Source organism: Carassius carassius, chromosome 42 (assembly GCF_963082965.1).
Source record: "Carassius carassius chromosome 42, fCarCar2.1, whole genome shotgun sequence".
NCBI classification, from domain to species: Eukaryota; Metazoa; Chordata; class Actinopteri; order Cypriniformes; family Cyprinidae; genus Carassius; species Carassius carassius.
The window spans coordinates 24,704,090-24,726,712 of NC_081796.1; the positions used below are offsets into that span (position 1 = coordinate 24,704,090).

General features: G+C 35.6%; 2 protein-coding genes across 7 annotated transcripts in view; both read left to right on the forward strand.

Annotated features, from left to right (window-relative positions):
- LOC132124296 (carnitine O-palmitoyltransferase 1, liver isoform-like) overlaps positions 1-14,881 on the forward strand; it is a 55,731-nt gene extending 40,850 nt beyond the window's left edge. For all 3 annotated transcript variants that reach the window (XM_059535256.1, XM_059535257.1, XM_059535255.1), the window contains one exon: positions 14,871-14,881. The gene's annotated coding sequence lies outside the window, so the exon portion shown is untranslated. The remainder of the gene's footprint in view (positions 1-14,870) is intronic.
- Positions 1-22,623, forward strand: part of LOC132124300 (potassium voltage-gated channel subfamily C member 1-like) — a 48,898-nt gene that overhangs the window by 3,433 nt on the left and 22,842 nt on the right. For all 4 annotated transcript variants that reach the window (XM_059535267.1, XM_059535265.1, XM_059535266.1 and 1 more), the window contains exon 2: positions 6,868-7,536. In XM_059535267.1, coding sequence (XP_059391250.1) covers positions 6,919-7,536 — 618 coding nt within the window. In that variant the 5' untranslated portion in view covers positions 6,868-6,918. The remainder of the gene's footprint in view (positions 1-6,867; positions 7,537-22,623) is intronic.

Consider the following 22,623-nt stretch of genomic DNA (forward strand, 5'->3'; position numbering starts at 1 on the left):
TGACCCTTTTCTGACCAGAGGCTTTCTAATTTGTTAGTCCTGTATTGTAAAAGCATTACTTCTAGTCAAGTATCTCTAATATCTCATACGCCGGTTAGTGTGCAGCACACGTTTCCAAAAGAAAAGGAAGGCTCTCTGCTGGCAGCCAATGGCACAGTAGCGCACTCTTTTGTTTGCAATATAATGGCCTGCTATTTGTGCTCACAGGTAGCTCAGAATGATAGTTTGCCCTTAAGGAAGGAAACACTTTTCTACACAGCTGCTGAAGCAGACAATATGGAGTCCTTTCACTGCAGTCTGTAGCACTGAATGAAAATGTGAGACACACACACACACACACAATCAGAGTCTGAGATGTGTTCACAGCTGCAGAAATAGACACAGCACCAGTGCATCACGTGACTGACGCTTCTGTCTATCTGAGAGGATTTCTGTGATGTGTGAATGTGTTTCTTTTGGGGTTTTATTGCTGAAGTATTTTGGTTTCAATAAATACCCCATAAGACCTCTAGCTGGGAGGAAAAAGATCCTTTTATTTCTCTCTCTATCTATCTGCCCATTCATGCTATATTTCTTTCTGCATCAGTGGATCTGATGTTTTGACCTTTGAAGGAGGGAGAGAGCGAGAGGGAGATGTGGGACGGTGTGTGTTTTTGATGAATGTCTCGAAAGAATGGTTGAAATTGTTGGCATACAGATCAGATGTGTTTGGAGAGGGACGCGTGTGGTGTGATGTGCTGGACAGTGTGTGTGTGTGTGTGTGGCTGCAAATGGGAGGCGACTGCAGCACTCTGCATCTCTGCCCTTCCCTTCGTGGCCTGATGGGGCTCCACTGCAAACAGAGACATGACAAGTGCTGCCAGGCTTTTTTAGAGATGGAAAGAGATCAGGAACTACTGTGGTGATGGGATACATATCATGCAACTTATATTCACATCTGCTTTCTCTCTTTTTCTGTTCTTTTATTTATGTCCTCTGCTTTTTGTCCTTTTTGACCTGCTAAAAAATGAAAGGCATGGTTTGTTGGTCTCCCAGTATGGTCAACCATAACTCAAACCAACTAAGACCAGCTTTTTAAATTATTTACTCACCCTCATGTCATTCCATATATGACTTGCTTTCTTCTGTGGAATTTATATATATAACAACTTTAAAGGTGATTTTCTCAGTATTATACTCATTTTCAAAAAGTTGTATCTCAGCAAAATATTGTCCGATCCTAATAAACCATGCATCAATGGAAAGCTTGTTTACTCAGCTTTCAGATGATGTATAAATCTCAATTTCAAAAAATTTACCCTTATGACTGGTTTTGTGGTCCAGGGTCACATACATATATATATATATACACACACACACACACACACAAGCATATATATATATATATATATATATGCATTTTTTGTGTTTCTAAAGGCTTTTAATTTCACTTCACTTTCACATTTTCATTTTCTGTTTTAAATTGGATAACTCTGACTTTATATTCTGATTGGATGACCTGTGATTAAAACAATACAGACCCTACACATATCTGTCTGTGACTACTGTAGTACATTAATACCAAGTTTTGCTTTGCTGCTTGAGAAGAGTAAACATCCAACAGTTGTGCTAAATAACTGTTTTACTTATAAACATAAAAAAAATCTTAAATTTATTTTATTTGAGCTTGTTGCAAAGGCAACATTTCTCATTTCCCTAAATAAAACTTAAACCTAATGAAACCTATATAGACATAAAGAAAAAAATGAATGAAAAATGAAAATGACCACAAACAAACTGTAAAATGACTAAAACTTTAACTAAAATGAAAACAGAAAATATAAAAAAACTAAAATGTAATTACAAAATTAGTATATCAGTTATTCTAAAATAACACTCATTCTGATTATTTTGACTATTTAATACAGAACCTTTTTTTTTTTTTTGCAAAGAAAATAATAAATGAAGAACGTTACAAACATTTTAAGTCAGCAATATTTGCATTACACAATCTTAGATTTCAAGACTAAGAGATTAGTAAACAGGATTTTTTTTAAATAGGATTTTAAATATTCCCATTATATATGTGGCAATAGGTGGTCAGGTAGGGGAAATTACCAAAAATGATGGATACAAATCCTATAATTGACTATGCCACCCAGAATATACCGAGACATAATAGCCCTATACAAGGGCACACGGGTTTGTGGCCAAAGGCAGGGTGAGCATGGAGACAAAGACAAGTATAAAAATTAAGCAATTTATTTATACACAAAAATGAAACGATTCAACACACTGCTTTTTGGAAACAATCTAAACCAAACCAGATACACAAATCTACCAGTTACAGAATGACCAGAAGGAGAGAAATGACCAGCGGGGGTCTTTTGAATTTTCCCCGCACACCATACCCAAACCACACAGTTGTGAAAGCAATAAAACTGGCTAAACACTGCACTCCAGGTGGACACGCTAAAAGACAACAACTCCCGCTTCAAAAGTTTCTACTCCTAAATGACCACATGGTTAACTACTACAAACTTCAAGACACATTAAAAAAATGTTAAAACAGTCACCCAACAAACAAACAAAGCAGCAGTGCAGACACATCACTAATGTACATAAGTCTCCAACCAAGTTACTGGAAACCCATGGATGTGCAGAGATTTTCCATGTAGCAAAATGGATGGTCGCCCACCATACAAGACCACGTCCACTAGCATGCTGAAAAATGCAAAACACTAAAACGCAACAGGAAGATGCACCAAGCCCTGTCCTTTGTTCATAATGACGTGCTTCCACAAAATACAATGCCAAGGAAGATGCATCCCGAGTAATCAAAATCTTCCATTTTATAGTATCAATCCCAACACCGATAGGTTCATAGGATTTAAACCATGTTAACCAATCACAAAGGAGTAGGGACACTGATAGGGTCAAAGGGTGGCCAATCATACCTTACCCTGCTACATTCACTTTTTTTTTTTTTTTTACTAAAAATATTGTAGACAGGGTGTTTTGGTGTGGACTGACCCTAAGCAAACACACTTGAACCAGCTAATCAAGGTCTTTTTAGGCATACTGGACACTTCCAAGCAGGTGTGTGTTGAGGAGAAGTTGGTGTTCCTCTTTTCCAGCCCTCTTTACCATCTCTCGCTCTCTTTCATGAACAGGCTTTCCATTTTTTATTTTTTTTGACAAGTACAGGAATGTAAGTCACTCACTCTCCCCAGTCTTTTAAATTCTCTCTCTCTCTCTCTCTCTCTCTCTCTCTCTCTCTCTCTCTCTCTCTCTCTCTGTCTCTGTCTCTCTCCCTCACTCTCTCTCTCTCCCTCTCTCTCTCTCTGTCTCTCTCTCTCTCTCTCTCTCTCTCTCTCTCTCTCTCTCTCTCCGTCTCTGTCTCTCTCCCTCACTCTCTCTCTCTCTCTCTCCCTCTCTCTCTCTCTGTCTCTCTCTCTCTCTCTCTCCCTCTCTCTCTCTCTGTCTCTCTCTCTCTCTGTCTCTCAGTCTCTCTCTCTCTCTCTCATCCCCTCCCCCCTCTCTTCTGCTGGTCTCTTCTGATCTGTTCTGCTCTCCCTCCCCCTCTTGCTGCAGTGTTACTGCTAATGTATATTAGCGTCACTGCAGTCCTCCATTGCTCATCCCTCTCGTTCTCTCCTTCAGCTTCCACTTCCTGTTCAGTGCTAATAGCATTTTTACTTCTCAGTGTGTTGTCTTATTTTGTGCAGGTTTTGTGTGACATGCATTCACACACACACACACACACATACGCACATGCACGGGTCTGGTTGTCTTTCTCACCTTCTCTTTGTAAGCCCCCTAACTAAAATAGAAATAAATAAATGCAGTAAAACGTCACCACTGCTGCGGAGAAGTTCTGGTGCCTGCTTTACACAGACACACACACACGCACACACACATGGCACAGTAAAACATTGACCCTATCATTTCTTCAGCACCTTATCTTTTAACTTGTGCATTTTTTTTTTTTAAATAAAGTCATGTACATTTATATTCCTTATCATTTAATCAATATTTTCTTTATTTTTAATATTTTCCTCACATTATTCTTTAAAACATCAAAACACAAAATTGATGTAGAAACAATTTTCACTCTAAATTACACAACAAATTACAAACAATCAGCAAGTACCACACTGAATTAAACATGGGATGTTTAAGTAGAAAGACTTAAATAGTGTAAAACATACTTCAATGATCTTTGTTGCATTTACAACTTTTATCATAATTCTGTAAAATCAGATTCAGATCAAAGCCAGATTTTTTTGTATGCATAGTTTGAAAATACTTTACTGTGCCCAATTGTTGTTTTCTCTACCCTTAACTAATTAAACATCATGTTTTCTTTTTGTTTGCCAATTTTCAGTAACCCTTTCTCCTCTGAGCGCTGCAATACTGCTGCTGATATCAGCTCACTTCAAACGTACATGCATTAATCTGAAAGCTCTAAAGCTATGCAACAAACTCACTTTTATTCTGTTTCATTCTCCCTAGCTTTTATAAGGACAATATTTTAACTTCAGACTCTCTGAAGCTTTTTGGAGCACAAAAAGTTTTAAGCGTGAAAACAATATAACTAGTCAGAGGTTCAAACAGATCTTCTGTCTAATAGTTTAAAAACACGTTAACTACGCAAAGTTGTACATAAAACAAAGATTATATATTTTTCTTCTGTAAGATTTAATATTTAATTCAATGTGATACTTGACAGTTGTTTGTAATTGTGAAAGTTACTATCAAATTCTAAGTTTCTATACCAATTTATTTTCAGTGTAGTGTGCGTAACTTAATTCTTATACTACTATACTATATTGAGCATGCTATTCCAAAACAGTGTATTGAAAATATCAACACCACAGCTAGACTGAGAGAGTTTTTCCATTGCATTAATTGTATACAGTTGCTATAAGTGAATAAAGTCTTACCTTTAAAATGTCCATCCTCTTTCTTGACTTTCTTTCTATCTCCCTCTTGCTCAAGCTGTCTAAATGCAGTTATGGGAGAGTTGACTAACTTATTCTCCAGACTGCCTAGAAAAAATAGAATAGAATAGAAATTAAAGTGGCAGAAAATGGAGGAAATTAGCTTCTAGCTGGCAAAAATAATAAAACAGGAAAAATGGATAATAAGAGGCAAAAAGACTGATGGAAGAGGAATAAAGTGCTTGTGAAATGAAATGAAGAGGGAATAGGCTTAAAGGAGGTGATGTACAGTAGTGGAAAAGAGAAAAGTAAGTGATACTGGTGCTGGACTCTAGAGTCGTTCTCAGTGAATTGCGATTCCTTAATGCGGAATTGGAGAGCAAGGGATGGGGGGGTTGTTGCTGGAAGAGAGACGGAGAAAAGGTAAGGGGGGGGCAAACAGAGATGGGATAGGATCAGAAAGAGAGCAAAATGGAATGAAATAGCCTAATACTTTAAAAGCAACTAAATCAGAAGCATTTCAAACATGTCTCTTTTCTACAGTAACACAGAGGAAAGGGAGAGAAGAAATGAGCGGATGCACAAAATCAGGTTTTTACTGCAGCAAACTGCACTGTTCTCTCCAAACCTCTCTCGCCCTCTCTTTCTCTCTCTCTCTCTCTCTCTCTCTCTCTCTCTCTCTCTCCCTTCACCCCTCCTGCTCAGTGACGCCGGGCTACAGTGCTGTACTGCTGTGTGTGCTTAATGAGCACCTTTCTATCTCTCTCTGTCTCTCTTTCTCTCGCCTCTGTCCACCATGCTACGAAGCTGCAGTGAAGTTCTTGACTTATTAGCTGCTTCATTTAAAGAGATAGAGAGATGGAGGGAAAGAGAGACGGATAGAATTTTAATCACTTGCAATAGTCTCTCACCCTTAGTTGCATCTTGCAGTGGCATTGCTTCATGATTTGCGACTCAAAGGACTGAGATTGATAGATAGTATCTGTAGTTAACTTGCACGGACTAGTGATGCTGTTATATCCAAATATATATTAAATACATTTAATTTTCATGCATTGACTTTCAAAATGTTAAAATCATTTTTTTGCAGTTTAAATACTGTTTTGTGATTTTTGACGTGCTGAGACGAAATAATGTATAATTGTTTGATTGTTTGATGTTCAAAATGATTTCAAACCCCTATTTTAACCACCAAACGGTTCCATAACAGTGATTTGTGGTACGCTTGGATCATAGAGATGACTAGTTGACAAAAAGGTTGACAAAAAATACTCTTGGGAGGTCCTGCAGTTTTAGATGCCACCTCTAAAACTATTTTAAGCAGTCATATTTTATAAGTATTATTCATTTGCAGCTTGTATTTCCTCTTATTAATTCAGGGACTGCATGAAATAGTAATATTTAAAGGGAAAAAGTGAATTTTAAATACTGTACATTACCTTCACTCTTAAAAATTAAGCTTCTTTACTGGCATTGATGGTTCAGTGAAGAACCTTCATCTAAGATTCTTTATAGTGAAAGAAGGTTCTTTAAATGTTTAAAATGTTAAAATGTTCTCCACATTAAGAAAAAAATTTTGTTTTATTAACTGTTCACTAAAAGATTATTTTTGGGAACCTAAAAGGATTATTCTCTAGCATAACTGCAAAAAAAAAAAAAAAAATCTCCTTTTGGAAGATTTGTCTTGAAGAGTGTATGGCACATGCATGCACTGAAATTCTTAATGCTGATGTCAAACTGATGTTTAACCTGCGTCAATCACCCTCACACATGAAGCAACTTTTAACTAAAAACACACAAGGTCACATGTCAAGCTTCATGTCATTTGCAGTATTTTTGGCATATCAGTAGCGGGACCCCTGTATGATGTGCAAGATCCCCTCCATTTTTACCTTTACTAAACATCTCCCCTCTTTCTCTCCCCCCTCCCTCCTGCCCCCCGCAGACTGCTCCTCTCTCCTCCCCTCTCCATTTTTTCTCCTCCCCTCCCTCCCCTATGCTCAGTTCGGTGTGTGTCTCCTCATACAAAGGGCGCAAGGGTGGGAACAAGTCGTCCAACAAAGCATGTTACAGCGCCGACATGACTTGCCCGTCGGAAAGCGAGAAAATCGTCATCAACTGCGGCGGCGTGAGGCACGAGACGTACCGGAGCACCCTGAAGACGCTGCCCGGGACGCGTCTGTCGTGGCTCACTGAACCGGACGCCTTCAACAACTTCGACTACGACCCGAAGTCCGACGAGTTCTTCTTTGACAGGCACCCGTCCGTCTTCTCGTTCATCCTCAACTACTACCGGACGGGCAAGTTGCACTGCCCCAACGACGTGTGCGGCCCGCTGTTCGAGGAAGAGCTCGCCTTCTGGGGCATCGACGAGACCGACGTGGAGGCGTGCTGCTGGATGAACTACCGGCAGCACCGGGACGCGGAGGAGGCGCTGGACAGTTTCGAGACGCCCGAGCCGGAGGTGCCGGACGACGACCCGGCGCTCGCGGGGGACGGAGACCTGAAGCGGCTCTGTCTGCAGGAGGACGGCAGGAAAGTGGGCTGGTGGCGCGTGTGGCAACCCCGGATCTGGGCGCTCTTAGAGGACCCATATTCGTCCAAATACGCGCGGGTGAGTGTTCAGCACCTCTTTACGCATGGACAGCTCCTCAGTCTAGAGCTTCGGTAACTTACTTTAACCCGTGGTGGTGGGCTGATATGTCGTTAAAACCATTAACTTAGAACCTGATTCGAGACCCTTATTCTTCAAAGTACTGTATGCATTGACTAGTTTGGCTGAAAGGTTTTAGGTTCAAACCCCACATGCCCTTGAGTTTGAGCGTATGTGGCACTTTTTCGAATGGACAAATCCATAGTCTATTTTCTTTTTGTTACGCACTTTACTAACGGAACGTTCTCATCAAGGTTCTCTCAAATTATGAACGTTCGATCGAAGTTTTCTGGTCTTTAGTATAATACTCAAAACATTATTAAATACTCATTCAACTTTTTTTCTTAAAAGTACTTGGATGTTCATCAATTTTTTTTAACGTTTCTACTTACGACTTGTTTCAAAAGAATATTCAAAAGTAACATTCTTTGCAAAATGACTATGAAACTTTTACGTTTGCATAAAAAAGAGAAAAAAAGTTTTCAAAAGAATTTTTAAACCTGGACATTTTGAATGTTAAAAAAAAGCTAATGTGAACGTTATTAAAACACAAAATACCTTTATCGGGGCTAACATGAGGTGATGTAGCCTCGTATTAAAATATCTTGGAATCTGAAAGGTTTGGGGTTTAAATCCCAGATTGTGCCCTTGAGTTTGAAAGTACTAATTTAGAAAAACCTAGACACTTTTTCAAATGTACAAATCTGTAGTATGTACTGAACTACTGTTACCCCACTGAACTAACTTACATTTCCCAGCAGCTAACAGGGAACATTCCTATAACGTTCTGGTAAGGTTCTTTTAAAGTTATGAATGACCATTCTTTCAGTAATGTTAACATATAATGTTCATTCAAAGTTATCTGTTTTTTTATGATTTTCTCAAAACATTAGCATATTTTGTATGCATCATTCAAAGAAAAAAAAACAATTTCTGAAAAACAATTTTTTTTGGATGTTCATCTAATGTTCTTTTTAAACGTTGTTTCCAAACATTCGGAGAACATTCAAAAATAACTTTCCCATAATGTTTGCATTATGATACAAAGTATCATTTCCTTAATGTTTTTGCTTAAGAAAAAAGCTTTTTTAAAAACATTAAAAAGGAACTTTTGAATGTTCAAAGGACATTCATAAATGTCTTGTTTGGAAAAGCTGAGACTGAAATATCTGTTGCAAACTGTACAAGCATTGATCAAAAATAATTTTGTCCTTAAAACATCTGACCTCAGGCAATTAGTGTACTGTAAGTAACTTTGGATGGGAGCATCAACTAAATGAGTAATAAGTAAATCTGCACAGTCTTATTCCTTTACAAGGTGTGGTGAAAATGTTCCTGATTGGTTTATACCTCAGTTATCTCAAATTGCTCCTAGTTAATAGTATAGAAGATGAAAGTTAGTTGGTTGAAACCTCAGAAGGGTTGTTCTGTTATGCATTTCAGATAGTTTTTACTTAATTAGTAAATCCAGATGCTCTATTCATCAGAATATGCATTGGTGAGTGTGTGTAACTTCGTAGTTTAACCCACTGTAACATGATTCATCCTAATGGTTAAAACCTGGGTTGGTAATTGAAAGTTTGTCGATTCAAACGCCATGAGCATTGAACCATTATTGCGCCCCTTGAGAAAAGATGTTTCATTTAAAAGATGTACAGTAAATGGCTTTGGATGAAAGCATCAGATAAATGACTAATGAGTAAGTAATTGTGTTTGGGAGTACTTAAAGATCTGAGATAATAATTAAAAAATGAGATTGTGAACTGTCCTTGATCAAGACATTTAACCTGAGGTTACAGGTCACATTAGATGAGTGATTAGTGCAGTAACGAATGTTTGCTTGTTATGTTCATCCTTCATCCTCAGACTGTTGCAATGAGTGGATAAAGTTGCACGATTGCAGTAATCAGCCTGTCAAAGTGAAATCAACACTGCCAGTGGATATTCCCCTAGATTCACACCTTGCACCACCATCAAATAAACACCAGCCTCATATTTATGCATGTGAGCCCCCTCTTAGATCCATCTGCAGGCTCTTTGTTTCAGCTGTTTTAAAGTGTTGCACCTTACAGTAGCAACCACAAAACCATTACTGCATTTATAGCCCATAAACCCACTGCTCTTATGAATCTTTAATGCTTCTGATGCCCGACACAGCAAACACAGACGCTTGTTCCTTAATCGTGTCCTTGGTAATTTTCATTTAAATGCAGGCTTGTGTTTTTTTTTAGCTAATAACGGATGCTTGCGTTCAGTGTGATGTGATTATAACCACTAATATGGGAGCTGCTGCAGAGACGGTGCATTTGATTGATACTGCACGAATATGATAGACTATCACTCATATTTTTGCCTTGAGACATAGTCAAATATTTGAAAACAAATGCCCTGGTGTGTTCATACACTGGTGTGGATGTATCAGATTCTGCTGAGGAAGTGACTTGAGGTTGTTACACTAATTTTCTTTTTTGTGTATATAGAAAATCTATGTCCATTTGTCCACGTTGACTCACATACAAGTCAGTGTATCAGCATATTTGCTGATTATTGCATGCTGTAGATTTTTCCTTTCATGTATTTTAGATGAAACTGAGATGCATGGCTGTCAAATTTAACATATTATGTCATAGAGGATGAGTTCTCATCTTCCTAGTTAAAACCAGATATAATGTCCTTACTTTGTGAATTTATTTGGACAGAGCTTTAAAGCAACATCTGTATATACATATACATAGACGAGACATATGCACATACGTTGTCTGCTGTGTGCTAGTGCACTTGCAGCTTGATTTAGACATGGCTTATACCTGAGGAATGGCATTCACTGGCAGGTCAATATTTGCCACAGTTCATTCACTGTGTTGTCAGTCGATGTTTACTGTATAGTTGTTGGCGTGTGCATGCAAGCATTAACATGCATGTAGTCACATAAAGTAAACACAATCAATTAGTGGTTGAATGATGGTTTTTTAATGACCAGTGCTGAGAGAGCAAGGCGGCCGATGCAGATATACTGTATGCAATGCAGTTGAATTATAAAATATATTGGGCTTTATTAAAAAAAATAAGGACAACAAATTTCTTAGTAAATTATTTCTAAATCCAAAAGTTGTTTTCTTTCATTTTTTTTCTGAAATACATTTATACTTATACTGCATGTATAAGTATAAATGCATTAAATTGATCAAAAATTTGAGTAAAGACGTATAATGTTACAAAAGATTTTTATTTCAAATAAATGCTGTTCTTTTTAAAGTTCAGTTCATCAAATAATGCTGAAAAAGTGTATCACAGTTTCCACACAAATATTTAGCAGCATGGCAAAATGATCAAAATAGTTAAAAATCTGAATTGTTTAAATCATCATATTAGAATGATTTCTGAAGATCATGTGACACTGAAGACTGGAGGAATGATGCTGAAAATACAGCTTTGATCACAGGTATAAATTATAAGTTATTTTCAAATGGAAAACTGTTATTTTGAATTGTCTTGAATTATCTTTAGACTTCTTTTGAGAACATTAAAAAAGGTTTTATACAGTAATTTAAATTGAATCAGAATTTTCAGAGAAACAATTTAGGTAACAGTTTTTTGTACAACTGACACATTACTTTTTCTCATGTTTCATGAATATTTTACCAAATTTATTTGATTCAAAATTCATTTCTATAACTTTTTTGTAATTTTATTTATTAAACTAATTTTTTTACTCTTAATGGCCCGTGCTTATGAAAACAATGTAACAAATTTCTGAATAAATCTTTCTTCAATTTATTCGTACATAAATTGAATTCCATTGAATTTAACTGAATGCAACAATTTACTCAATATTTACTCAAAACTCAATTTCAGTTTCAGATAAGATGGTTAATTTAAACAAATGCTAGTTTACACTTTTTCAAACTCATTCATAAAAAATAAAAAAACTTTTGGTAAATTACTGATAAAACCATTCCTGCATAAACTATGCTGTTTACATTTAAATAAATGCACGAATTTACATAATGTAATTTACACAGAAATTCATTCTGCTCATGTTTCATAAATAATGCTTATTTGTTTTACCATATTTATGCAAAACTCTCTCTCTCAAAAAAAATGTAAAATAAAGATAATGCTCTGCCAAGTGCAAACACAGTTTCTCATTTCAGCAGTGTGACCGTGCTCTGTCTCTCTCCGTTTTTTTCCCTCTGTTTTTCTTTCTGTAACCTACACTCATACTAGACAAGACAAAGAGACATGCTTGTAGAAAAAAAAAAAGGAGGCAGAGGTGAATGCAAGGATATTGTTGGCATGATTTAAAGCCACTCTCTATAGATTCATGGTGTGGGTGAAGTGTGAAACATTTATGAGCCGAGCAATAATCTGCATGTTATTCACACCAACAGCAGTCCAACACACTTTGGGCTTGAACACACACACTTGCAAGCAACACTGCTGCAATATTGCTCTCCAGCAGCCCGAGCTGTGCACTAGAGCAGGAGATGAGCGAGAGAGGGTCAGTTGTAAGGAATATGAGGGGGAAAAATGAGCTGGAGGAAGCAGAGCCGTGAGAGATTGAAGGAGATGGACATTTGAGAGGGGGAGTGGCTGGAAATGAGAGGATGGGGGTTGAGGAATGCTTTATGGATTCATTTTAAGTTATGACTAAAGGCACCGGATGCATTCCTCCCTCACTTCTGTAGTCTACTGATTGATCGTTTATGGATCGCTTGGTTCTTTGTCTCTCTGAAGGCATGCGATCAGCACACACACACACACACACACACACACACAAACACACTCACACATTCAGATGACTGCACTGTAATACTCTTCTGAAGGTTATTAAATCAAATCCTCTAATGTATGCATCATAAATGACCACACAGAGATCAATACTTATCCCATAAACATTTACATTGATGCTTAAGAGTAATTTCAGTCGTTTTCTCTTTATCTACAGTATATCCAGGGTTGTGAAGGTTACACTGGAAATGTAATAGGTTACAGATTATAAGTTACCCTATTTAAAATGTAATAAGTAGTATAACTATTTCAATTACTTTGCTAATGTTACTTTTGATAACTTTTCTAAATTTGTACTATTACTGTCAGTCTTTCAATATATGTCACTTCTTGACATAAGATTATTATAATTTAATTTTAAAGCACAGTCACCACAAAATCAGACTTTAGCATCTGTTTTTACTTTGAAAAAACTGAATTGTGAGTTAAATAGTCACAATTATCTTTTTTATTTTTATTTAAAGGTGGTATTGGGCTAACAGAAAGCACAGTGGATAGGTTAAATGCATTGATCACAATACATTTTTGGACACTTAATAAAGCTATAGTTCACTCAAAAAAAAAAAAAAAAATCTAAGCCTCATGTTATTTCAAACCTATATGACTTTCTACATTTTTTGATAATTGTTGGTAGACCCTAGTGTTATTTCACTTGTATGGACAAAAATAATTATTTTGTATTGTACAGAAAAGGAATTTTCACTTTTGGGTGAACTATCCCTTTAAGACACAATTATGTGAATGCATTTGCTTTATATAAAACACCGATGGATAAAGGAAATTGGCATTAGTGAAGAAAAAAAAAGCTTGTGCAGCAGATCCCATTTGCGCCGTTATTTTATTATCTCATGCACTGACATTGTGGCTTAAATGTCCAAATACTTTTTTGTTTCAGCTGTAATTAAATGAAGAATTGGTTGTTTTTAAAGTAAAGTAATGAGGAACTTGCACACAGCACCGTGAATGCAGATCGCAGACAGCGTGTGAGAAAAAGGTTCTAATAAATCACGTGATGCTTGTGGCTTGATTTCAAGTGACATATTGCTTGGGAAAGAGCAGAGATTCGCAAAGTCTTACTGGGCACCTGTTTGTCATCTGTCTTCCATATATAGAAGACATTTTTGGCTCACTTATAAATGCAATGTTTAATGATTGAACATATTATAGATATATAGATTATGTATAGATTTATTTACAGTAAATAATATGTATATAGTATTTATTTGTATTTTGAATGGGCTTTTATTTGTGTTTTCAATTTTAAGTTGAATTTGTTTTCAATTGTAATAAGTTAATAAGTTTGTAATAAGTCAAAAATATTGTTTTAAATTAAGTGTTAAGTTTTGTTTTTTGTTTTTTTTACTTTTATTTGTTTTAGTTTTAGCAATTTTATTACTTTCACTTCAACTTATTTATTTCAGTTAGTTGCCAAGACAACATTTTAAAGTTTTTTTTTCATATATAGTTTGCATTATTTTAGCTTTATTGCAATTACCTAGTCTAAAATGCTTTATAATTTAGCTGTTAAGATACTTGCTGTTGATATTACCTGTTATTTATATATAACATAGAGTTGAATGAAATTAAGCTTGAAGTACATGAACACAACAACTTTTGATTGTGAAATGACAGTATAATAACATATTAGGGGTATTAATATTTGTTTATTAATATTCTGAAGTTTTAAATTAAATTAAATGTTTTGTAAAATATTTCTTTATAGCTTTATTTTTAATTGAGTTTTAGATTCTTGTTTTTTTAATGTAATTATTCATTTTTAAAGTTGTGTTAATTAAATATAAATCATAATTAGTGTTGCAAAAAGGTGGAAATATTCTGGAAATATTACAGAATTTTTTTAAACTTTCCAGGATTTTTTTTTTTATATATATATATATATATATATATATATTCCACGGGATATTTGGAAAGTTTCTGGAAGTTTACCAGATATGTTCCACCCCTTTGCATCCCTAATCATAATTGAGATGAATAGAATTAAGCTCGGGTACGTGAACAGGGAAACTTTTTAATGGGAGTTAATCATTTAAAATGATGCATGATTTTTTATTGTAAATACAAATACAACCCTATAATTCCAAAATTAATAGAACACTTGCTTTTTTAACAAATATCCATGTCTAATGTAAATGTAACTGTCCATTGTGCTTTGTTATCCTAATCTCAGGACTGCTCTAATTCTGGTCTGTCTGCTTAGATTTTTGCACCAGTTTTTCAGACCATAAAACACTCAAATATTCATCAAATGTGCATGCATACACTCAAACACGTACATCAGCGCTGCTTCACTCAATTTTGCCATGTTAAATCTGTCATGGCGACTCCACTGCTCCACAAAGGCCAAATGCCATAAGAGAGAAACACTTTAACAGAGAAAAGTGCCTTCAAAGTTCATTTTGATTGATTTTCACACTCCATTTTCTCTGAATCTCCATATAGTTGAGCCACACTTAACTGTCACAGGACAGATCATAGTTTAAAAGACCCATTTGCAGTCATAACTCAATTTTGACATAATGCATAGATTCACAGAGCAGTGCATTTCCCAGAAACAAAGAAATATCTTTCGAGCCAGTTACAGTACTGTAGGTTTAATGCATGTAATGAACACAAACACAGAGGGCAGAAGTGTCCATATGTTTGTTGAGGGTTTATGGCGATCGTGTTCTGCTGATGCTGAAGGTGCCATGCATGAACAAACCAGGTAGCAAAGGGAGGCTGGTCGTCTACAGGAATTTGAGCTGAACAAAAAGACAGAATGCAGAATTGCAAGACAAACTGAATGTAAGGAAGAACAATTACAATTAATTGACTGTAATTTCCACATTTTTGAATGCTGGCTTGACAATATGGAAGCATATGGGTAGCGATATTCAATTTGGAATGTAATATGCAAAATGACAATGCAATATGTAAAATGGCAATGCCTTGTTTGAAAAGTTTGAAAAAATTAATTTACTTGCAGTTTTAAAGTTTGGAGATTTAATTAAAAAGTCATTTGTTCTTGTTTATTAAGCACAAGCAGAACTAATTTCTGAGTAAAAAAAACTGTTGCATTCGATACTTAATGGCTGCTGAAAATTCAGCTTTGCATCACAGGAATAAATTACATTTGAAAATATATAAAAATAGAAAACCGTTATTTTATAAGTTTTATTACAGTTATTTGTAATCATATCTCACGAATGACTGTTTTGATCCAATGGATGCAGACTTTTATGTATTAATAAATTCATGAAAGACAAAATAAGTATAAAATATTGTTTATTGCCTTGCATATTTTCTTTTTTTTCTTCTTTTTTTATTAAATTAATTTTGAGTTTAAATTTTTGTATCTGTGTAAATTGCAGGTAAAACTTAAAACAAATTCTTAAAAAATTCAAAAGGGCAATATTAAGTCTCTTTTGCTCACCAATACTGCATTTTTTTAATTAAAGGTAAAAACAGAAAAAAATTAAAATATTCTTACAATTTAAAATAACTGTTTTCTATTGTAATATATTTTAAAATATAATTTATGTGATCAAATCTTTATTTTCAGCATCATTACTCCAGTCTTCAGTGTCACATTACTTTTAGATCATTCCAGTATATTCTGATTTGCTGCTGATAAAGCATTTCTTATTATTATCAACTTTAACTTTAACTTACTGAACCCAAACTTTTGAACTGTAGTAGTACAGATAGGCTTAGTGTAGATTTCATCATATTTAACTTTTGTGCATCAGAGTGGAAAACATTTGATGCATTACCTGTTTTGATTTTGTTCCATTGCACTTCAGTAAATTCCTCTTCTCCTGTGATTGAGCTGATCTTATGGTGAATGTCTGCAGGGATCTCAGTGTTCTCCATTGAGGTCCAGAGGAGCTTCACCTGTAGCAGCTCACAGCATCATGTGCTCAGATACACTGACTGGCGCCCTGATCCATGAATATTTTAGTTGCAGTCTTGACATGGCTCGAAAGGATGAGCTGATGAACAGCTCTTATGTGTCTGACTTGGATCTGGCGTCTCCCAGGGGGCCTGCATTCTGGCTCCTGGTTGCTTAATTGACAAAGACAAGTATACGGTCATGTCCCTCAGCCGATTTACACAGCTGTCCCACCACATTCCTCTTGATGTCCTTGAAAGGCACCTCCGTAATGAGTCCTGGTCTGCGGGTTCATAACCTCTCATTTTATTTGTCTTCACATGAGTCATCATGTACAACTACTGATCAAATGTTTGGAGTAATCATGATTAAAAAAATAATAAAAATCAAAGAAGACGCTCATTAAAGCTGCATTTATTTGATTAGAAATACTGTACTTTTAGAAAAAATATTATTACAATTTAAAATATCTGTTTTCTATTTAAATATATTTGAAAATGTCATTCATTCCTGCGATGCGCAGCTGTATTTTCAGCATCATTCCTCCAGTCTTCAGTGTCACATGATCTTCAGAAATCATTCTAATGAACTGCTCAAGTAGATTTAGAGTAATGATGAAGACTGGAGTAATTGTGCTGACAATTCAGCTGCGCATCACAGGAATGAATGAAATTTTGAATTATATAATATTTGCAATATTACTGTTTTTACTGTATTTTTGAGGTCATAAATGCACCCTTGGTGAGCATGAGAGAATTCTTTCAAGAACATTAAAAAGCTTAATTATTCCAAACTTTTGACTGATGGTGTATTGGAGATTGATTCGCTCACATGCACGAGACTGTGATTGGCGCCAGGGCCTCGAAAGATTGGACAGAAGGCGTTTCGGTTTTCCCTGACATAGGTGTTTGTGTCGATGAGTCGATCGCTTCAGTTTCATGTCTGTTCCACAGGGAGCCTGAGCTCGGACCTGCTGGGTAATTTCATCTCAGTCTGATAATTGGAACCTCCTGTGGAGATGAGATCATATCCTGCTGAGCCACATCAGAGCAGCATTATCACATCCTGGTGTCTGACTCAAACACTCACATACAGATGCTTCATTTCTATATGTGAGGACGTTCGATCGGTGATGCCATGTGGAATATTGGGGATGTCTATCAGGATTTCCTGTTTTTCAGTTGAGGCTTGTGTGGATTGGATGCAGGAAAAAAAAACGTACTACAGTACTTTTTGTTTTATGTTTCGTTTCGATTCATACTGTCCTTTACAGACCACAAAAGCTTTTGTGAGAGTCTCAGTGGTTGATAAAATACATTCTGTCTGTTTGATAATCGCTAGTTTAGTGACCCAAATCTTCAGTTTTGACATAATCTGTCTTCACTTTGCCCTCATTTTTGATTTTCTTATTTATTTATTTTTCTATATATTTTTGCTGACTCAGGAGAACTGTCCCAAAGTGTCTGTTTCTGTGAGACAGGACAAGGGCAAACACACACACACACACACACACACACACACTTGTTCTCACTGAACCTCCAAATAAAATGAACTTGAACAGGCAGTCAAGCAGATAGACAGATAGACAGATAGATAGATAGATAGATAGATAGATAGATAGATAGATAGATAGATAGACATTCAGATGTGCCTGTATTTTAAGCTTCATATGTGCGTTTGTATGTTCCCAATGGTCCCGCAGATTGCTCACAAGTCTCTTTAGTGAAGGGCAGTGTGTGTGTGTGTGTGTGTGTGTGTGTGTGTGCACATAAACCATCTGTTTCTTCAGGATATATGTATTATATTCAGAACCTTTGGAAAAATATTAAGTGGCACAACTGTTTTCAGTATTGATAATCAGAAATGTTTCTTGAGCACCAAATCATCATATTAGAATGATTGACAGATTAGAATGACACTGAAGACTGGAGGAATGATGCTGAAAAATTAGCTGCGCATCACATTATACAATATAATTACACAGAAAAACAGTTTTACTTTTTATATTTTATTTTAACAAAAGTACTGTTTTTACTGTAGCCTACTTCAGCTCAGTGCACACATGTAATGCACATTTTAATGGCAAGATTGAAAGATTTCCCGTGTTGTCATGCGCTTGTGCATGCCGTGACTTTGCTATTTCTCTTACAAAGCAATGTTTGGTCACAAAAGCTCTCAGTTAGAATAAGGACAAAGATAGAGTGAGATGAGAGTGGAGAGGAGAGAAATAGAGAGCAATCGAGAGACTGCAAGTAAAAGAGGTGAGTGAATGAGACGGGAGCAGTGAAAAAGGGGGGGGCGCTGTGTCGCAAGGATAAATGTACATGGCAACACTGCAGTGTTCTAGAGAGAATACAAAACAGGCAGAACTTAAACGGCCCCACACACAACACCTGTGAGCATGCAACTCTGCATGAGCTCTCTTGCTTGCACTGCAAGCATGCACATTTTTGTGCATCATGTTTTAGACAAGGCGTTAACTAATGAAATGCTCTCAGAATAGCTTTAAGTGTTAATAAAAAGTGTTACAGCTGAAGAGCAAAGTAGCAACTATAGCTTTAATTTCGATTATTCTTTTATCATCATTTACCATCTTTTAATGTGGCTCATATTATCTTGAGAGTTTGACCTGTGCATTTTGTAACATAACTCTTCCTAATGTCAGCTGTGGTCCTCTCTTGACTTTATATTGCATGCATATAAGCATCCTGATGTTTTCCGACTGCCGCACCTCAATTAGTGGTCAGATGTACAGAACTGTACCTGACGTCACACTAATACTTTGAACCGAACAGGAAAGAGCCCTTTAAAATGTGTCAAATGTGATGGCAGGAATGATCTGACCCAGAAGTCTTGAGGGAGCGTGTTTGGATAATAATAATCCCTGCAGGTTCTGTTACAGCGTGCTCATGTTCAGCATGGAGTGTGTGCTGCTTACTGCACAGTGTATTTAAAACAATATTCAGTGCTGATTTATGTGCATATTTATTTCATTTAACATGTGGCAAGCAGTTTCCAGTGCATTTTTAAACTATCGCTTTCATTTGGCAGTGTGATGAAATAATGAGTCAAGAGATGTTAGAAATCATGACTGTTACGTTAACTTGAGTTCATGCTGAAATGGAGAATTTCATTTATATATATATATATATATATATATATATATATATATATATATATATATATATATATATATATATATATATGATTATATAATTATTTTAAATCAAAATTAAATACTGACTAAAAAGGTGCATCGTCATTAACTTTTTAGCTAACGTTTTTAGGTGGTATCCCATTAAGTTTAATCGTTTTTACTGTACTTTTGATCAAATAAATGCAGACTTGGTAAGAGACTAAAACTTTCAAATATCTTGCTGACCCCAAACTTCTGTCTTTTGGTATATAGTTTTCATGTTGTATGTACTACTTTTATGGTCCTCTTGTGTCTTTTTCAGAGCTTGACAATGATTGATTGATTGATTGATTGATTGATTGATTGACAGTGACTGAATGCTAATTTCATTTTCCTTTAACATCCATTTGCTGCTTTATTGTGGAGATTAACACAGCTGGAAACAGGCAAGAACAGTGACGAGTGACTTTCACACATGCTGTGAGTATTTGTGTTTATTTGAACGTCTCGCTCACTCCTGTGTGTGAAAGTGTGTGTGCACACGAGTGTTAACGTGGCTCTAATGATGTGTGTTTACCGCAGCTCAGCTTTATCACTGTCTCCATGACAACCGCTGTGCTCGCCTCCCCTTCCTGCAGCAAAGACAGAACGATAGCAAGCAACGCTCCAGTGCAGACGCCTGCAGCAAATACTCACGCACTTACACAGAGTACCACCATAATGTGCTAAACCATGTTTTTGGCAGGGAAGCATGGTGATACCATGTTTTTCAATATAGTGTCATTTTTGGACATTGAACTATGCTAATACTGTGTTTTTGGACATATTTCAGTTGGTTAATCAATAATAACTGGCCCGTTTAACTAAGATTAAACACTTCAGTGATGTTGCAGAGAAGTTACAACATTTACACAAAATTTAATTTAGAAAAATGCTGAGTAAATATATTTATAAATTGGGCTTGTTATTAATAGGTAATAGTTAGTTTACAGTATGCTGGTATTTCGTGCATTTCATGCAAATGTATAAAAAACTACTAGAGATTGTGACTTAAACATGCAACTGGTTTGTTGACTAACTAGTTCTCTGATTTAAGCAGCGAATATCCATATTGTGAGAGATGGAGAGAGAAAGAGATGCATGAGGAGAGAGATGGACCTGGGCAAAGGAAGCTGGTTACTGCAGCAGTCTGTAACTAGGTCAGGTTGAGACTGAAGAGAGGGAGAGAGAGAGAGAGAGAGAGAGAGATTAGGGGATGAGGCAGGTACTTTACATAAAAAAAGAGTTGAGCATTCATGTTCACCTGAGATCAGCAGCTGTCCACTTCAGATCTGTTGTTCACTGTGCTCTTACTCTTAATCTTTTTTTTTTTTTCCCATATTCCTGTTCACATTTCCTTTTTAAAATTGGTTCGGAGTGATTTTATGTGCAGCAAATCAAGTCAAGTCGGCTTTATTTATGTGAAAAAGAAAGAAATGTGTGCTCACCTAGGCTATACATGTTGAAAATCACTGAGAAAAATGGCTTCGGATTTACTTTAAAATTGCTTTTAATTATCACCAATAATTACAAAGAAATAGCAATTGATGCTTTGAATTAAATGTGAATATTTAAGTAAAAAGACAAACTATTTTCTAAACTCAGAAATTGTTACATTACACAAATAATTACAAAGAAACTGTAGTTAACCTGTTGAATTAAATGTGAAATTGTAAGAAACATACTCCATACTCCAGTGATCTTTTACAACTTAAACATCTTTGTTTACAGTATATCACTAAGTATCTTCATGAATGTTAAAGTTCACAAATGTCATTATAGAAATAGGTTGAAAAATATATTTAGCACATGAAAAGTCTCCACCATGATAGAAAAACAAGTGTGTGTGTGTGTGTGTGTGTGTGTGTGTTTTAGAGGGAAAGAGATGGTTCAGTACAAATCCTGGGCATCCTGTGAAACAAAGCAGTCTTGGATGGAGAGATAAATGGAGCGAGCAGATAGAGGGGTGGAGTGGAGGAGAAGCTTTCATCCCTGTGTGTCCTCACTGCCTGGAACAGTTCATGCACATGAGTGGCTCTGAGTGTGTGTGTGTGTGTGATCTCTATATAAATACATGTTTGATCTTTCTCTATTATAATCAGCAGGCAAAGGCTTGTGAATTTGAGAACGAAATTGCTTGCACAATCAGATGGTTTTATGAATGTGACATTTTTGGTAGGTTTCGACTTTTCACAAAATAAAAATGATCATAACAGGGTGATTTCCTGACAGGCGTCACACACCAGTCCTGAGCCTTCAGTGGGCTTTATTATGTGGGTTACAACTGAATGTAAAAGAGAATTCAGGTGTGTATGTCAGGACCTAGTTTAGCTTCTGGCACACTTTTGAGTGAACCAAATACAGAGGAATGAGTATCCAGGGACCAGGAGAGGGTTTTCCTGCTGAAATGAGGAAATTGATGATGATGATGATGATGATGATTACTTCTACTGCTACTACTAGTCATTGGCATCTTTATTTGACCAACTGTTTATTAAAAGCAAACACATTTTTACACAAATATGAATCATAAATTTATATTTATATTATCTCTATTTTATTATTATTATCTAGATAATTATTATACTTTATAATGATATTATTATAACTGTAATATTATAAATATTAATAAACTTTTTGGAAAATAGTTCAAATTAAATCTAGAATGTATACATGTTTTTCAATCCGGTGGTCAGTCTTATTTTATTAGTATTATCGTTGCTGTAGTAGTTATTTTAGTATTATTTAAATACTGCTATAGTATTCATTAATATTTTGAATTTACTTGAATTTTTACTTTTTCATTGTTTTATTTTTTATTATTTATTTATTTTTAGTTTTAGTAATTTTGTTATGTGCTTTTGTCTATATATATATGTGTGTGTGTGTGTGTGTGTGTGTGTGTGTGAGTGTGAGTGTGAGTGTGTGTGTGTGTGTGTGTGTGTGTGTGTGTGTGTAAATGCCAAAAGCACATAACAAAAGTACTAATATATAAACTAAACTTAAAATCAAAACAATCAAAATATATAAATACAAGCTAATTCAAAATGTAAAAAAATAAAAATGAATTAATGCTAAAATACCACTGGTGTCTACCTAATGCATAAATGTAAACTTTATATAATAATATATAATGCATAATGTGGCTCCATTACAAATTGATATCTCTAAATGAAGCAAGGTTGTGGGT